The sequence below is a fragment of the Dasypus novemcinctus genome, chromosome 14 (assembly GCF_030445035.2).
Source record: "Dasypus novemcinctus isolate mDasNov1 chromosome 14, mDasNov1.1.hap2, whole genome shotgun sequence".
NCBI lineage: Eukaryota > Metazoa > Chordata > Mammalia > Cingulata > Dasypodidae > Dasypus > Dasypus novemcinctus.
This window is the reverse complement of record NC_080686.1, coordinates 35,945,967-35,958,869: the sequence shown is the minus strand read 5'-3', so window position 1 is coordinate 35,958,869 and position 12,903 is coordinate 35,945,967. Positions and strand designations below refer to the sequence as shown.

The following is a 12,903-nucleotide window of genomic DNA, read 5'->3' as shown; positions in this document are numbered from 1 at the left end:
GTCACCAAATCAGCAGCTGTTGAAATCCATTCACTTCAGCATGAAATGTTTTCATAAGCACTTTTTTTATTTATGACAACAGCAAAGTAAATAGACTAAAATTCTACCTCACTCAACATTTACATATGTTAAAACTGCTTCTGATTGCAGTTTATGTAATTTGTGGTGTTCGTTTGCAGTTATTAATACCAATAGACAGCTTTATTACAGAGGATTTGAAATCAGCCTTTCCTGCAAAGTACACTATACCATGAATTTCTTTTTAAAATAACTTATCCAAACGTTCACATTTTTTAATAAGAATTTATATTATGACTTTAAAGCACAAGTTTTCATTTCCTAAGAAGTCCTGATTTGGGGGATTTCTGTGTCATAGCCAGTTTAGGCTTTGCTTAACCCTCCAGATGAACCATTTGTTAATTTTGCATGGTAGTATTTATAAATTCTTTAATAAATTTGCCACTTTAAAAAGAAAAATATTAAGCTTCCAGGGAAATATTTAACAGGATAAAGTAATGTAAAATTTTTGAGGTAAAGAGGTGAGGACCTGTGAAAGCTGATGGTAAAGATAAGGCACAGCAAGGTCTACAGATTATATTGAATTGTTTAAATAGAGCTGTGCTCCTTAGAGCTAGGGTTTTTTATTCATTGTAAATAAAAGCCAAATACTTTTAATTAATTGCAGAGTTAAACATGAGAACTGCTATGCCTTTTCAACATGGTTTGAGCCATGTCTCTTTTTCTGTTTATTCAAGTTTTAAAAGACTTAAGTGTACTTTTATAAGTTCATTAACTTGCTTCATTCTTTGAGACGCATTTCACCTACATATTATCAAATTTCATTACATGCAAAGAATTATCAGATCAACCCATTACACAGCATAGCAGCATGAAGTCTTTTTCCATTTACAGGGAGAATATTGTGTAAATCAGGCTCTCAGATTTCAGTGGGAGGCAGAGGGTTGCACGGTGTCCATTTGTCAAGTTGATGGCACCTCAGTGAGGTTACATTAGCTTGTCTTTGAACAGAAGTGAAATCTTATGCGAAGCTCCCATTTCTGTCATTTATACTAACATCCATCCTCTTAAACCAAGGCTTCGGAGAAAAACAAAGTGATGGCACAATATAATCAGTCACTCAAGTTGTCTATCATCTGTTTTCTTAAGGAAACGACTTTTAAGTTAGTGGAGCAGAGAACTGTAGAAAATTAGCAAAGGTTGTAGTAGTAAAAGTAGGTGGAATTTCTTAAAACTGCAAATGTCTTTTTGAGGAGATTTTATATGCAGAATGCCAAAAAGGATTTTCCCCCATCTCCCTCATAATGACTCTCATGAAATGTATTTCTCCTTGAACAATAGATCTACTGCTGTTAGCAACTGGAGTCTTTTATGCTTAATGTGACTACATGGTAATGCTCCTAAGAAACTTTCTGTAAAACTTAGTCTATAAAACTCAGCCTCAGTAGATACTCTGACAATTAGCTTGCCACCTTTGAATTCAGAGCTACCCAAATTTCGGTTATATAATGGCAAATCTTGCATATGGTAGGCTACTTTATGATAAATGGTACTTTAAATGTAAATTATTGGCATTTCATTACTTTGTATTACACTTAGACAATTCCCTTAAAACCTTTAGTCTCTGTTGAGAACCTAACTGTATGGTCAGTGATGACCAAATATAAGGCTGGTGATCAAATTTGCAGATTTTATTTCCCTAAGCCTGTTTTATGGTGCTGAAACACTCAAGTCATTTGCACCCTGTCTCATTCATCATGAAGTAGTTAAACTCAGATTGTTAAACCAGGAGAGATTAACTGACAGGCAACAGTACATTAGAGCAAGGCCTCCTTCAGTTGTCCTTAACTATCCATCCCATTTCTGTGGCATTCATAGTAAGCTGTATCTTTTGGTAGAATTTGAAAGAAGGGGAAGAATTTGTAAACAAGGGAAAAGGATCAGTCTTTTTTCAGAATTGTGATCAGTACTTTTTATCATTTTCATTTGCTCTATCAGCAACTAATATAGAAGACCTCTTGAAAAGGGAATAACTGGTCTGTGTGCTTAAATATAAAGAAAATCGCCTTTTCATTTGACATATTTGTAGACATATTTACTAGTTCCATTGTTGTTGGATTTTTAAAAATAATTAACTTGAATGAACACTCCCTTCTGCTAAGTAATGCTAAAGGCACATTCTGTCTTTTCTTGAAAACCTTTCTAGAAAATCCCCTTTAGAATTCAGAGACAAAAATAACCCTGAATTCATAATACTGCAGAATAGATACTTAGATTTTTTTTTCAGAAAAGAAATAAATGAGCCCTTATTTTAATCAGAGTTAAATATATTTTACAAAATGCCCCTGTTATTGACCCCTCTGCCCCAACAATGAGTTATTAGGCATTGTATTAGAGAGAAGCTTTATTGTTTTCTGCCCTTTTGAAACTTATGTGAACATTTGGAATTGTTGAACTTCTGAGAGACCTGGGAGATCAATCTTGATTAGTTTATTTTTCCTAGCAAAGATTTTGGTAGCCTGGTAAGGCTTTTGTTTAAAAGAGCATTCTTTATTTCCTCTGTTGAGGGATGAAATATTGTTAAAGGCAAACTCATAAATGAAATAGTGAAAAACAATTTAAGTAACTTAATCTTTCATTGTAGAGGAACCCTCAGATTTAAATGACTGATCTTTAATTGCCCTTTTCCTCATATTTCTTCCCAATTTAACCTCAAGGTGATTTTTAAAGTTATGGTTTAATTGGGTGATCATTTTAACTTTGCTTCAGAACAATTTATTACAGCTTTATTTCTTTTATTACAGGTTTATTTCCTTGAACCAGGAAAGATATAAATGCTGTGTTCTGTGTAATCAAAAGCTATTTTATGGTGAATTTAGTCTTCTGAATAAGAAACTTCAACATGTTTTTTGTTTTTGAACATTCACAACTGGTTACAAACAACTTGATGTCAAAAGCACTGTAAAAATACAGAAAATAATGTATTACACTGGTTGCTTATTTTGGTTCTATCATTTTATTGGGAATTTGAAATTACACTTACAAATAAAGTAATTTAAAAGTTATAAGGTTATACTTTATAGAAAAGTACACTTATAATGCCCCATTGTGCTTTCAAGGAACAAATAGAGTTTATGGTGAATTTTTCATTTGTTCACATATATAGTTTCTAACATTTTTTTAAACTTAATTATTTATTTGTTTCTTTCTCTCCCCTTCCCCCACCCCCAGTTATCTGCTCTCTCTGTCCATTCACTGCGTGTTCTTTCGTGTTCGCTTGTATTCTTGTCAGCGGCACCAGGAATCTGTATCTCTTTTTGTTGCATCATCTTGCTGTGTCAGCTCTCCATGAGTGTGGGGCGGCTCTCCTTATGGGGTGCACTCCTTGCGCGTGGGGCTACCCTATGTAGAGGACACCCCTGCATGGTACGGCACTCCTTGCGCACATCAGCACTGCGCATAGGCCAGCTCACTAAATGGGTCAGGAGGCCCTGGGTTTGAATCCCTGGACCTCCCATGTTGTAGGCTGACACTCTATCATTTGAGCCAAATCTGCTTCCCCAGTTCCTAACATTTATTGAATGCAAACTCTGTGCCACAAACTGAACTTGTTCTGTCTTAAATATTTGAATTACACAAACTGTTTTTTGTTTATATTAAACTGATTTTTCTCCATACCAATCATGTAGAAACTTTATATTTCAGAAACATTGATTCTCCCAAATATTTCATCACAACCAGTTAATATAGGTTAAGATTCATTACAAAATATGAATTAATTTTTATAAGTTGTACTTATAAAAATTTATATTCCAGTTTTTAAAATAAGTTTAACCTCTCCATTCTTGGATCCCAAATACTGGTTTTCTTTGCAGTATTAGTTGTTAATCTGTATCAAGCTAATCTGTTCTGAGGTTATTTGAGCTATTTTTCAACAATAATAATGTATCATAAAATTGCCTTGTACTTATATATGCAAAGCTCTTAAATTATGCCAAGATGCCTTAGGTGAGCAGTTTGCCAGAATGTGTTCCTTTTCAAGTTGCAGAGTTCAGCAGGGCCAGGCAAGAGTCGGACATTAAACAAACAAACTAATCAGAAGATCTCCTACCACCCTTTTTATCAAATAGAAGGGCACTCATGTGTGTTTATATGAAGGGGGAGAAAGAAGTAAATTCCTCATCCATAATCACCACAATGTACAACTCCACTCTTCACCTTCTTATGAATTTCCAATGATGATCTGAGGTTTTACAGGGAGAGGAGACACCAGACTCCTCCTCCATACCATTCAAGACACATTTACCAGCCTCCACTCCCACCACCCATAAGAGTTCCTTACGAGCCCTGGGTCCCCAGGTCCTTCCCCGAAATGATTTCTGGAGAATACTTTCAAAAGGAAATTCTTTGCATTATTTCCTAACTGAGCTACAGATGTCATTGGCAATGAGATGGACAAGAGTGCCCTTAGGCCATGGTCCCATTAAAATACTTCCTTGCTTGAATGATGCCACAGGAAAAAGGCAAACAACTTTTTTGCATTTACCACCCCCACCAATCTCAAGAATTCAATGACCAATGAGAAAGGGAATTTTTGAATTTTCATATATTGTTTTCTGTGGCCATTGTAAAAGTTGTACATGGTGAAAATACAGCCATGGTATTTCCAGCTTAAAACAACCTTCTTAAAAGCAGATATCGTAAAGAATAGCTATTTTGTATGAAAAACTGATACAAAAAAAAAGATTTTCTAAAATGTCATGTTTGATAATATAGCTAACTGATGTACTTTTTATACAAATACCTAGTTGCTAAGGTGCAAAATTGGTCTCTAGTATAAGTTTGTGACATCATCTCTTTACATATAAAATGTGTTAATATTTCTCTATGTGATATTGCAAGTAACCTAGAAAGGAAGTAATACGGGGTAAAGAAAACTCCATTAGATTGTTCAAATGCTCATTTGAAATAAATCACACAGGAACTTATTAGTACTATGAGATACACTAATAACAAAATAAAGTTAACATTTGCTTTTTTTTTTAAAGATTTATTTTATTTATTTCTCTCCCCTCCCCCCCATTGTCGGCTGTATGTGTCCATTCACTGTGTGTTCTTCTGTTTCCACTTCTATTATCCAGCAACAGTGGGAAACTGCGTCTCTTTTTTGTTGCATCATCTTGCTGCGTCAGCTCTCTGTGTGTGCGGCGCCACTCTTGGGTAGGCTGTGCTTTTTTCACGCGGGGCAGCTCTCCTTGCGCGTGGGGCACCCCTATGTGGGGGTGCCCCTGCATGGCACAGCACTCCTTGCGTGTGGCAGCACTGCGCATGGGCTAGCTCCACACGGGTCAGGAGGCCCTGGGGATCGAACCCTGGACCCTCCATATGGTAGACAGACGTTCTATCAGTTGAGCCACGTCCTCTTCCCACATTTGCTTTTAATTAATCAATTTAGCTATTTGTTCATTTACTTATTTATTCAACAAAAATGTGAGTGATTGTTAATGGCAGACCCAGGGGATTTGGTAGAGCTCACCTGACTCCTGTGCTCATTGAGCTCACAGAACCAATGAGAAAAACTATTGTATTGTGAATTTAATTGACATGTTTCAGGTGAGTTGCCTGTGGAAGGAGGTCTGGCCTTTTTCTTTTCTTTTCTTTTCTTTCCTTCTCTATCTGGACTTCTTAGAAGTAACAGTTGAGGTCCTAGACAGCCTCTTCTCCCACTGTCCCCCACAAAGGCTTTGTCTTTGGTCAAATCACTTCATTTTCCTTGGGCTTTCCTGACAGATTTGCTCTTGCTTTTTTCCTGTTTTGGACAGCCTTCTCCTTGTCTTTGCCTGTCAGAGTTACATTGGTTCTTTTTTTTTTTTTTTTTTTTACTTTATTAAATCAACATTAGGGATTTTATTTTATTTATTTTATTTTTTTAAATTATTTTTAAAAATATTACATTCAAAAAATATGAGGTCCCATTCAACTCCAACATTGGTTCTTGAAACCCCAATTCAGAAGCAACCTTTATCCAGAGCGGTTTTTTTTCTTTTTTTTTTTTTTTTCAAAGAAAGTTTGGAAAGAGTTTAATAAGGGGAAAGTACACACTCAGACATGAGGGTGGGCGTGCTCAAGGTAGAGGCGTGTGCTCTGCCCTGGGCTTCCGGTTTTATGGACTACCATAGGGGATTAGGGTCTGCGCTGATGGGCGTATTTGAGGCAATACGGGGGAGATTCATTGGTGGTTTGATTGGCTTCTGGTTGCTGTCCACAAGCGCTGCTGAAGTTTGCTGCACAAGGTGGTATGAAAGTGGGTGGGTGGTAGTGGCGGCACCCCTCCTGCCGCAAGCTGCCTTCCGAGAACAAGTGCTGGGTGTATGCTGTGAGCTGCCCCCTGATAACTTGCTTGTGCAAGTCAGCAGGCTGTTGCCACAGCATGTCTCATTAGGTGGTGTTTATTTAGCTCGTTGGGTTTTCTGTCCCTCCTCCTTAGGTCCCTATTCTGTCCTGGCTCAGAGATCAGAAATGGTCCAGGGCAAAAGTGAGTTGAGGGACAAAGAGAATGCTAGAGGGAAACTTTGGGGAGTCCCATGAAAGAGTGGAGAGGAGTGGAGCAGGCACCTTGGAAGTTAGAACCACAGAATAGTAAGGAATTGAAATTTTCTAAAGATTAGAAATTTCCCTGGAAAAAGGAGATAGGATTTCAAATAGCACTCCTGCAGGAGTTTTGAGAACACCCAGCCCAATGGTGGCATGTTGGAGGTGTCAGAACTAAGGGTCAGAGCTTGCGAGAAACTTGCAGTCAGAGGCACAACAGGGACCAAATGTCTAGTCCTAGAACCAGAGGCCATCTCCTCCAGCTCAGAAAGGCACCAAGGACCTCCTCATTCCTAGAGCAGAACATTATTAAAAATTCTGTAGCTGGTTTAGAGCTCTCCCTTCCTGAACCTTCACACACTTTGTACTTCCCTCATGACACCACTAGGTAAGTAGTTTCTAAGTACTCAGAATTGTGCCTGTCCCAGAAGATCCTCTATTTTGATAATATGATATAATAGATAAGATATGATGATATGACATTGGGTGATAATTCAGAACAAATTATTTATTTTACAAGTATGGGGGTAAAGTTCTCCAAAAAGATAAACAAAACCAAGCAATCTTTTTTTTTTAATTACCCAAAATATCAGTTGCAGGTGTTCATGAATGCATCTTGGAATTCAAATCACAGGGAATGTTGTGGCAATGCTAGCTGCCCTGAGACTTTTTTTTACCTGTGAGATTAGGTTGTGTGTATCTGAATTTCATCTTGAAAGAACAATGAAGTGTAATTATGATGCAAAATTGCCAACTAATCAATAAGGTATGAAAAAAATAAATACCTTAAGGTTATTTCTTTTATTACTGTTATGGTCCATTGTCCTCATATTATTAGAGAAATCTTTGTAGATGATTTAAAGTAACCCCTAGTGTGCAAAGTTTTTGAGTTTTTAATTGGCATAAGAAAGTTGGATGATTTGTCAGGATCATACAGTGAGCTTGTAGCAGAACTAGGAATCGCAGACTGGTCACTTGGCTCTTTCTAATGTATAGCCAAAGCTATAAACTGGAAAATGAAACCCTTTTATATAACTTGGGTGTTGGTAAGCCAGGCTAAAATCCACCTTAAAAGCTAAGATATTATATTCACTTTTATTGTAAGTAATAGGTGTCTTAGGTAGAACATTATTTAACCTTCACCATTTTGGAATTCATGTAATAAAAAGCTATTCATTAACAAAATTACTCTTCTGTGCAAAGATTTCCAGGGCTTCACTGCTATTCCAGTAGGAATATCTTAAAGACTGAGAGTATCCAAATCTATCTAATTGACCTCTATTCCATTGTATAATCGCTTGCAATAGAAATATATACTCAGAACTAACCCATGTCTTTTAACATTGCAAGGGTGTTAACTTGAACTAGATTCCAAGGCTCTGTAGCAATTCTAGAAGCAGCTTCAGAACAATGACTGCTTCCATACTCCCCATACTCCCATACTCATAAATATCAAATATTTAAAATTGTTTTTATATCATGTCATTATGTTGACTTCTATCCAGCGGGACCTACTGATAGGAAGATGGGGCCTTGATGACCTCATGGTCATTGTCATCCTTTTCTTTGTATGAAATGTAGCTTTTAAAATTGTTGTTGGCACTAAAAGTGAACACCAATCACATCTTAATATGAGACCAACTCTAGGCGTGATGATCTGTTTCTTTTTTTCCTTAAAATGTTCCCTTGCTGATGCTGTGACTGAAACAAAATCTTTAACATTAAAAGAAAAGAGCTAGCAAGAGCAGTGACTATGTAAACATCACTTCGGTCAAACTGTGATACCAAATACAGCACTGTATTAGACGCTTCTAGCCTGGGCCTCAGAATGTCGTACACAGTTAATCTCGAAGTCTTGCGTATCAATCACACCTCCTTCACATACCTGGCCTGGGGCCTTAATGGAATTCCTCGTCATTATTTTAGTGATAGCTTACTTCCTCTGTTTTTCCAATTGGCTTCTCATTGTGCCAACTTATTCAAGGAACATTTTCTTACCTAAGCAACATTGTAATGTTGTAATATATGCTGACAGTTCATTTATACAATCCTTCTTGTTCCAAGTGTTTTTATGTTCAATTACTGAAATTTAATCATCAGAAGAGATTGAATTTTCTCTAGATCATGCAGCTTTGCTTAAATGTTAAGTTAATAGTACATTACTGAAATATAAGATTTCATAGGCTTAAAAATTCATTATCAAGAAAATTCATTAAGCTTTGAACTGATCACCTTTGAAATCATAGGTAAGAGCTGCATAAATGGTCACATATAAATCATGTGTTTCAAGAGAAATTAATTTGAAATGATAACAAACCACAGAAATGATTGCTCATGATTGTCTAGGCAATTTGTGAGAACTTTTTTTTTTATGATTTCTTTGAGTTCAGCATCATGTGGACAAGCTTTTTGGTTTTATTTTACATCCTCCCCTGTCTTTAATGTTATGTTGTTAAAATTTCTTCAAGCTGAGTGATTCTTTTTAATCTTTTATCAGCATGTTGAAAATACTTTTTCTATAACTCCATTTTTAAGCTACTGGAAATAGAGACCAGAAAGGAAAGACCAACAACTCTTTGTCACCCACAATGTCTCTCGTTTTATGCTTTTGAATTCTTTTGTTGACCACTGATTACTCTGTGTATGGGACTTCTCTTTCCTTGTGAGGGCACAAAGCAAATAGTAAATATGATTTTTGGTTCTGATACAAGGAAATTATAGGAGATATGAGAGCTCTGTTACCCATTCTTTGTAGAGGTAGCTATCATGGTTGGCTAAATAGCATACATATTTTAATCTACACCTAAACCTTGCTTTGCTACATAGCAGTTGAACCTATCTTCTTCATGTGATTCTGCAAATCTTCTTAATTTTTATTTAATGAGTGCTTTGAATCAATTAACAAACAATATAAAAGTATTACAATCCCCATTTATTGCTCTGTGATAGACTAGCTATGCTATGATTAGTGATGCTTGAGTTCTCTGGCTATAAAAAATATTTTAAATGGCATATATGATTTGTAACCTAAGTAAGAGACTTCTCTTGAAAGTAAAACAAAGTACATTTAATACCGATATGTAGCCAATTTCCAATAAAAGCTATATTGAAATGACTTCATTACTGTTGCTTGAGAAGGCTTTTTTTTTAGATCATAAGTCTGTTTCTTTCCTTTGTTCTTTGTTTTTTGAGGTTATAAAGTAGTCATTGTGACCCTAGTGGGAATCCTCTAGGATTCAGAATCAGGGAAATTTCTCCCAGCTCTGCAACGGACTCCTCAATATTGTGACCACAGGCGAGTCCTCTCCTTCTCAGTGAACGAGGACTGATATCCACCTGGCAGGAATAGTGGGGATTAAATAAGATGATATACAGAACAAACCCAGGCACCTGAAAGAAGCTTAAAAATGGTCTTGGCCAGGGGAGAGGATGTAGCTCAAGTAGTTGAACACCTGCTTCCCATGTACAAGGTCCTGGGTTCAATCTCTGGTACCTCCCAGAAAAAACAAACAAAAAACCCAACTCTCATTGGGAAGCAGATGTAGCTTAGTGGTTGAGCACCTGCTTCCCATGTACAAGGTCCTGGGTTCAATACCCAGTAACTCCTTTAAAAAAAAAATAGACTAGGCCAGCAACAGAAGCTAAAAAGAAGCTTTCCAGGTATAAAAGTAAATTTAAATAAAAGGAAAAAGAATCCCACCTGTGTGGAATGGCACTCAAAAGACATATATATACAGATGAACTACACAGTAGGGAAACTTTACTCAGAAGATGGCCCACCTACTGTACTAGACCTAAAGGAAAACAAAAGTTCTACCCTATAGAGTTGTTTTAAAGGGAGAGAATTTTTGAGTTATAACCAACTCTGATTCATCCCTAAGACTCAGTAGTCACATGCTGTGAAAATTCATTATAATGTTTCCATAAGCAGTATTTCCTACCTTTATAAGCCACAGCTAACAATTCCAAGCAATGCATGCTTCCCCATATTCTTGAAATCCAGTCCTATTTCAAACAAATATTATTATTTGTGTAGTTATTTAGTCTATTACACTTTAATCAGGAGTCTGATTATATAACTACCTTATGCAAAAATGGGCCTTTGGTTGGACAACATTTTATAAATGTGGGGTTGTAGAAATACCCTTCAAGCTTGAGAAGGTTTTAGTTTTGTTCACCCTCAGACACAGGAAAGTGTTTCTTGGCTTATTCTGATACAAATATTTATTCCTAGAATCACAAAGCTAGAAGGGACTCTAGGCAGTGACTCTCAAACTTTAACATCAGCATTGGTACACTTATGAGAACACAGATTTCTTGGTCCCATCCCCAGGAATTCTGATTTGGTAAATCTGGGATGGTATCTGAAAATTTGCCTTTTAACAAGCTCCCATGTGATGCTGCTGTTGGCAGTCTGGAGAATCACCCTGATTAGTGCTACTCTAGGATTATTTTATTCAACCACTCAGAACTTTATAATGCATTTATATTATGATTTTTGTAATATTTTTCATAGATATGGTTATCTGTTCTATATACATGGAATAGATATCTGTATATCCAACAGGAAGATAGTCAAAGAAAATCAAAAGAAAGCTGGAGTGGCTATATTAGCATGAGATAAAGTAGATTTCAGAGCAAAGAATAATACTAGGGATAAAAGTTATTTCATAATGATAAAGAGACCAACTCATCAATAGGACATAATTCTGGGAAGCGGACTTGGCCCAATGGATAGGGCATCTGCCTACCACATGAGAGGTCCACGGTTCAAACCCTGGGCCTCCTTGACCCTGTGGAGCTGGCCCATGCGCAGCGCTGATGTGCATAAGGAGTGCCATGCCATGTAGGGGTGCCCCCTGCATAGGGGAGCCCCATGCGCAAGGAGTCTGCCCCCGTAAGGAAAGCCAGCCAGTGCAAAAGAAAGTCCAGCCTGCCCAAGAATGGCGCCACACACACGGAGAGCTGACACAGCAAGATGACGCAACAAAAAGAAACACAGATTCCGATGCCGCTGAGAACAACAGAAGCGGACAAAGAAGAACACACAGCAAATGGACACAGAGAACAGACAACTGCAGGGGGAGGGGAGAAAAATAAATAAAAATAAATCTTTAAAAAAAAAGTATCATTGCATTACAATTAAAAACAAAAGGACATAATTCTAAATATTTATGTACCTAGTAACAGAGCTTCAAAATACTTGGAGGAAAAACTGAAAAATATTGCAAGAAGAAATAGACAAATCCATAATTATTGTTAGATTTCAACACCCTTTGCTTAACAATGGAGATAAAAAAGTAAACAAAATCAGAAGGATATAGAAGACTTGAACAACAGTACTGACCAACTTGACCAAATTGACATCAAGAGAAAGCTCCACCCAGCAGTAGCATTGTACCCATTATTTTCAAGTGCACATGGAACATTTGTCTAGACAGACCATATTCTGGACCATAAAACAAGTTTCAATAAATTTAAAGGGTTTCAAGTCATTCAGTGGAATTGAACTAGAAATCAGTAACAGAATAATATCTGGGAAATCCCTAGTATTTGTAAACTAGAAAGCATACTTCTAAATAACCAATGCGTTAAAGAAGAAATCACAAGGGAAATTAGACCAAATTAGACCGTATTTTGAATTGAATGAAAATGAAAATACAATTTGTCAAAATGTGTAAGCGTAGCTATAGCAGTACTTCTAGGGAAATTTATGGCACCAAGTGCCTATATTAGAAAAGAAAAAAGGACTCAGATCCGTGGCCTCAGCTTATACCTCAAAGATCTGAAAGAAAAAAAGAAAGAAAAGAAAATGAAACCCAAGGTAAGCAGGAGAAAGGAAATGATAAAGATCACAGCAGAAATTAGAAAATCAGTGAAATGAAAACCTGCCCTTCCATCCAATAATGGCACTATTGCTCTTTTCTTAGACTGTTAGATTTGTGCTTGCTGGCTTGATGTGCGGTTTCCAAAACAAAGGTCCTATGTAGATGGTAAAATGTAGATTGCAAAGTTATAAAGAAAAACACAGGGATGATCAACCCAAAAACAAGATAGTTGTTACCACTCATAGGAAGAGAGTGGGGGCAAGTGGGGAGGGGGATTATAGGGAATTCCAAGGTACTAATGACATTCTCTTTCCTAATATGGGAGGTAGGAACATGGATATTTATTTGGTTTTATAAAACTACATTATTTTATGCACACATATAATGCATTTATACTTTTACAAGAAAACCTCTAAAAATTTTTCAAAATTATTTGAATGACATCACAATGAATGTAGCTGCAAGT

General features: G+C 36.6%; 1 protein-coding gene across 17 annotated transcripts in view; it reads left to right on the top strand.

Annotated features, from left to right (window-relative positions):
- STAU2 (staufen double-stranded RNA binding protein 2) overlaps positions 1–12,903 on the top strand; it is a 330,295-nt gene that overhangs the window by 268,110 nt on the left and 49,282 nt on the right. Inside the window, exon 13 of one of the 17 annotated variants that reach the window (XM_058275653.2) lies at positions 2,823–2,969. The exons of the other annotated variants lie outside the window; for them this stretch is intronic. Within the exon in view, the coding sequence (XP_058131636.1) occupies positions 2,823–2,852 (30 nt within the window). The 3' untranslated portion in view covers positions 2,853–2,969. Of the gene's footprint in view, positions 1–2,822; positions 2,970–12,903 lie in introns of those variants that run through there. 17 annotated transcript variants of the gene reach the window in all.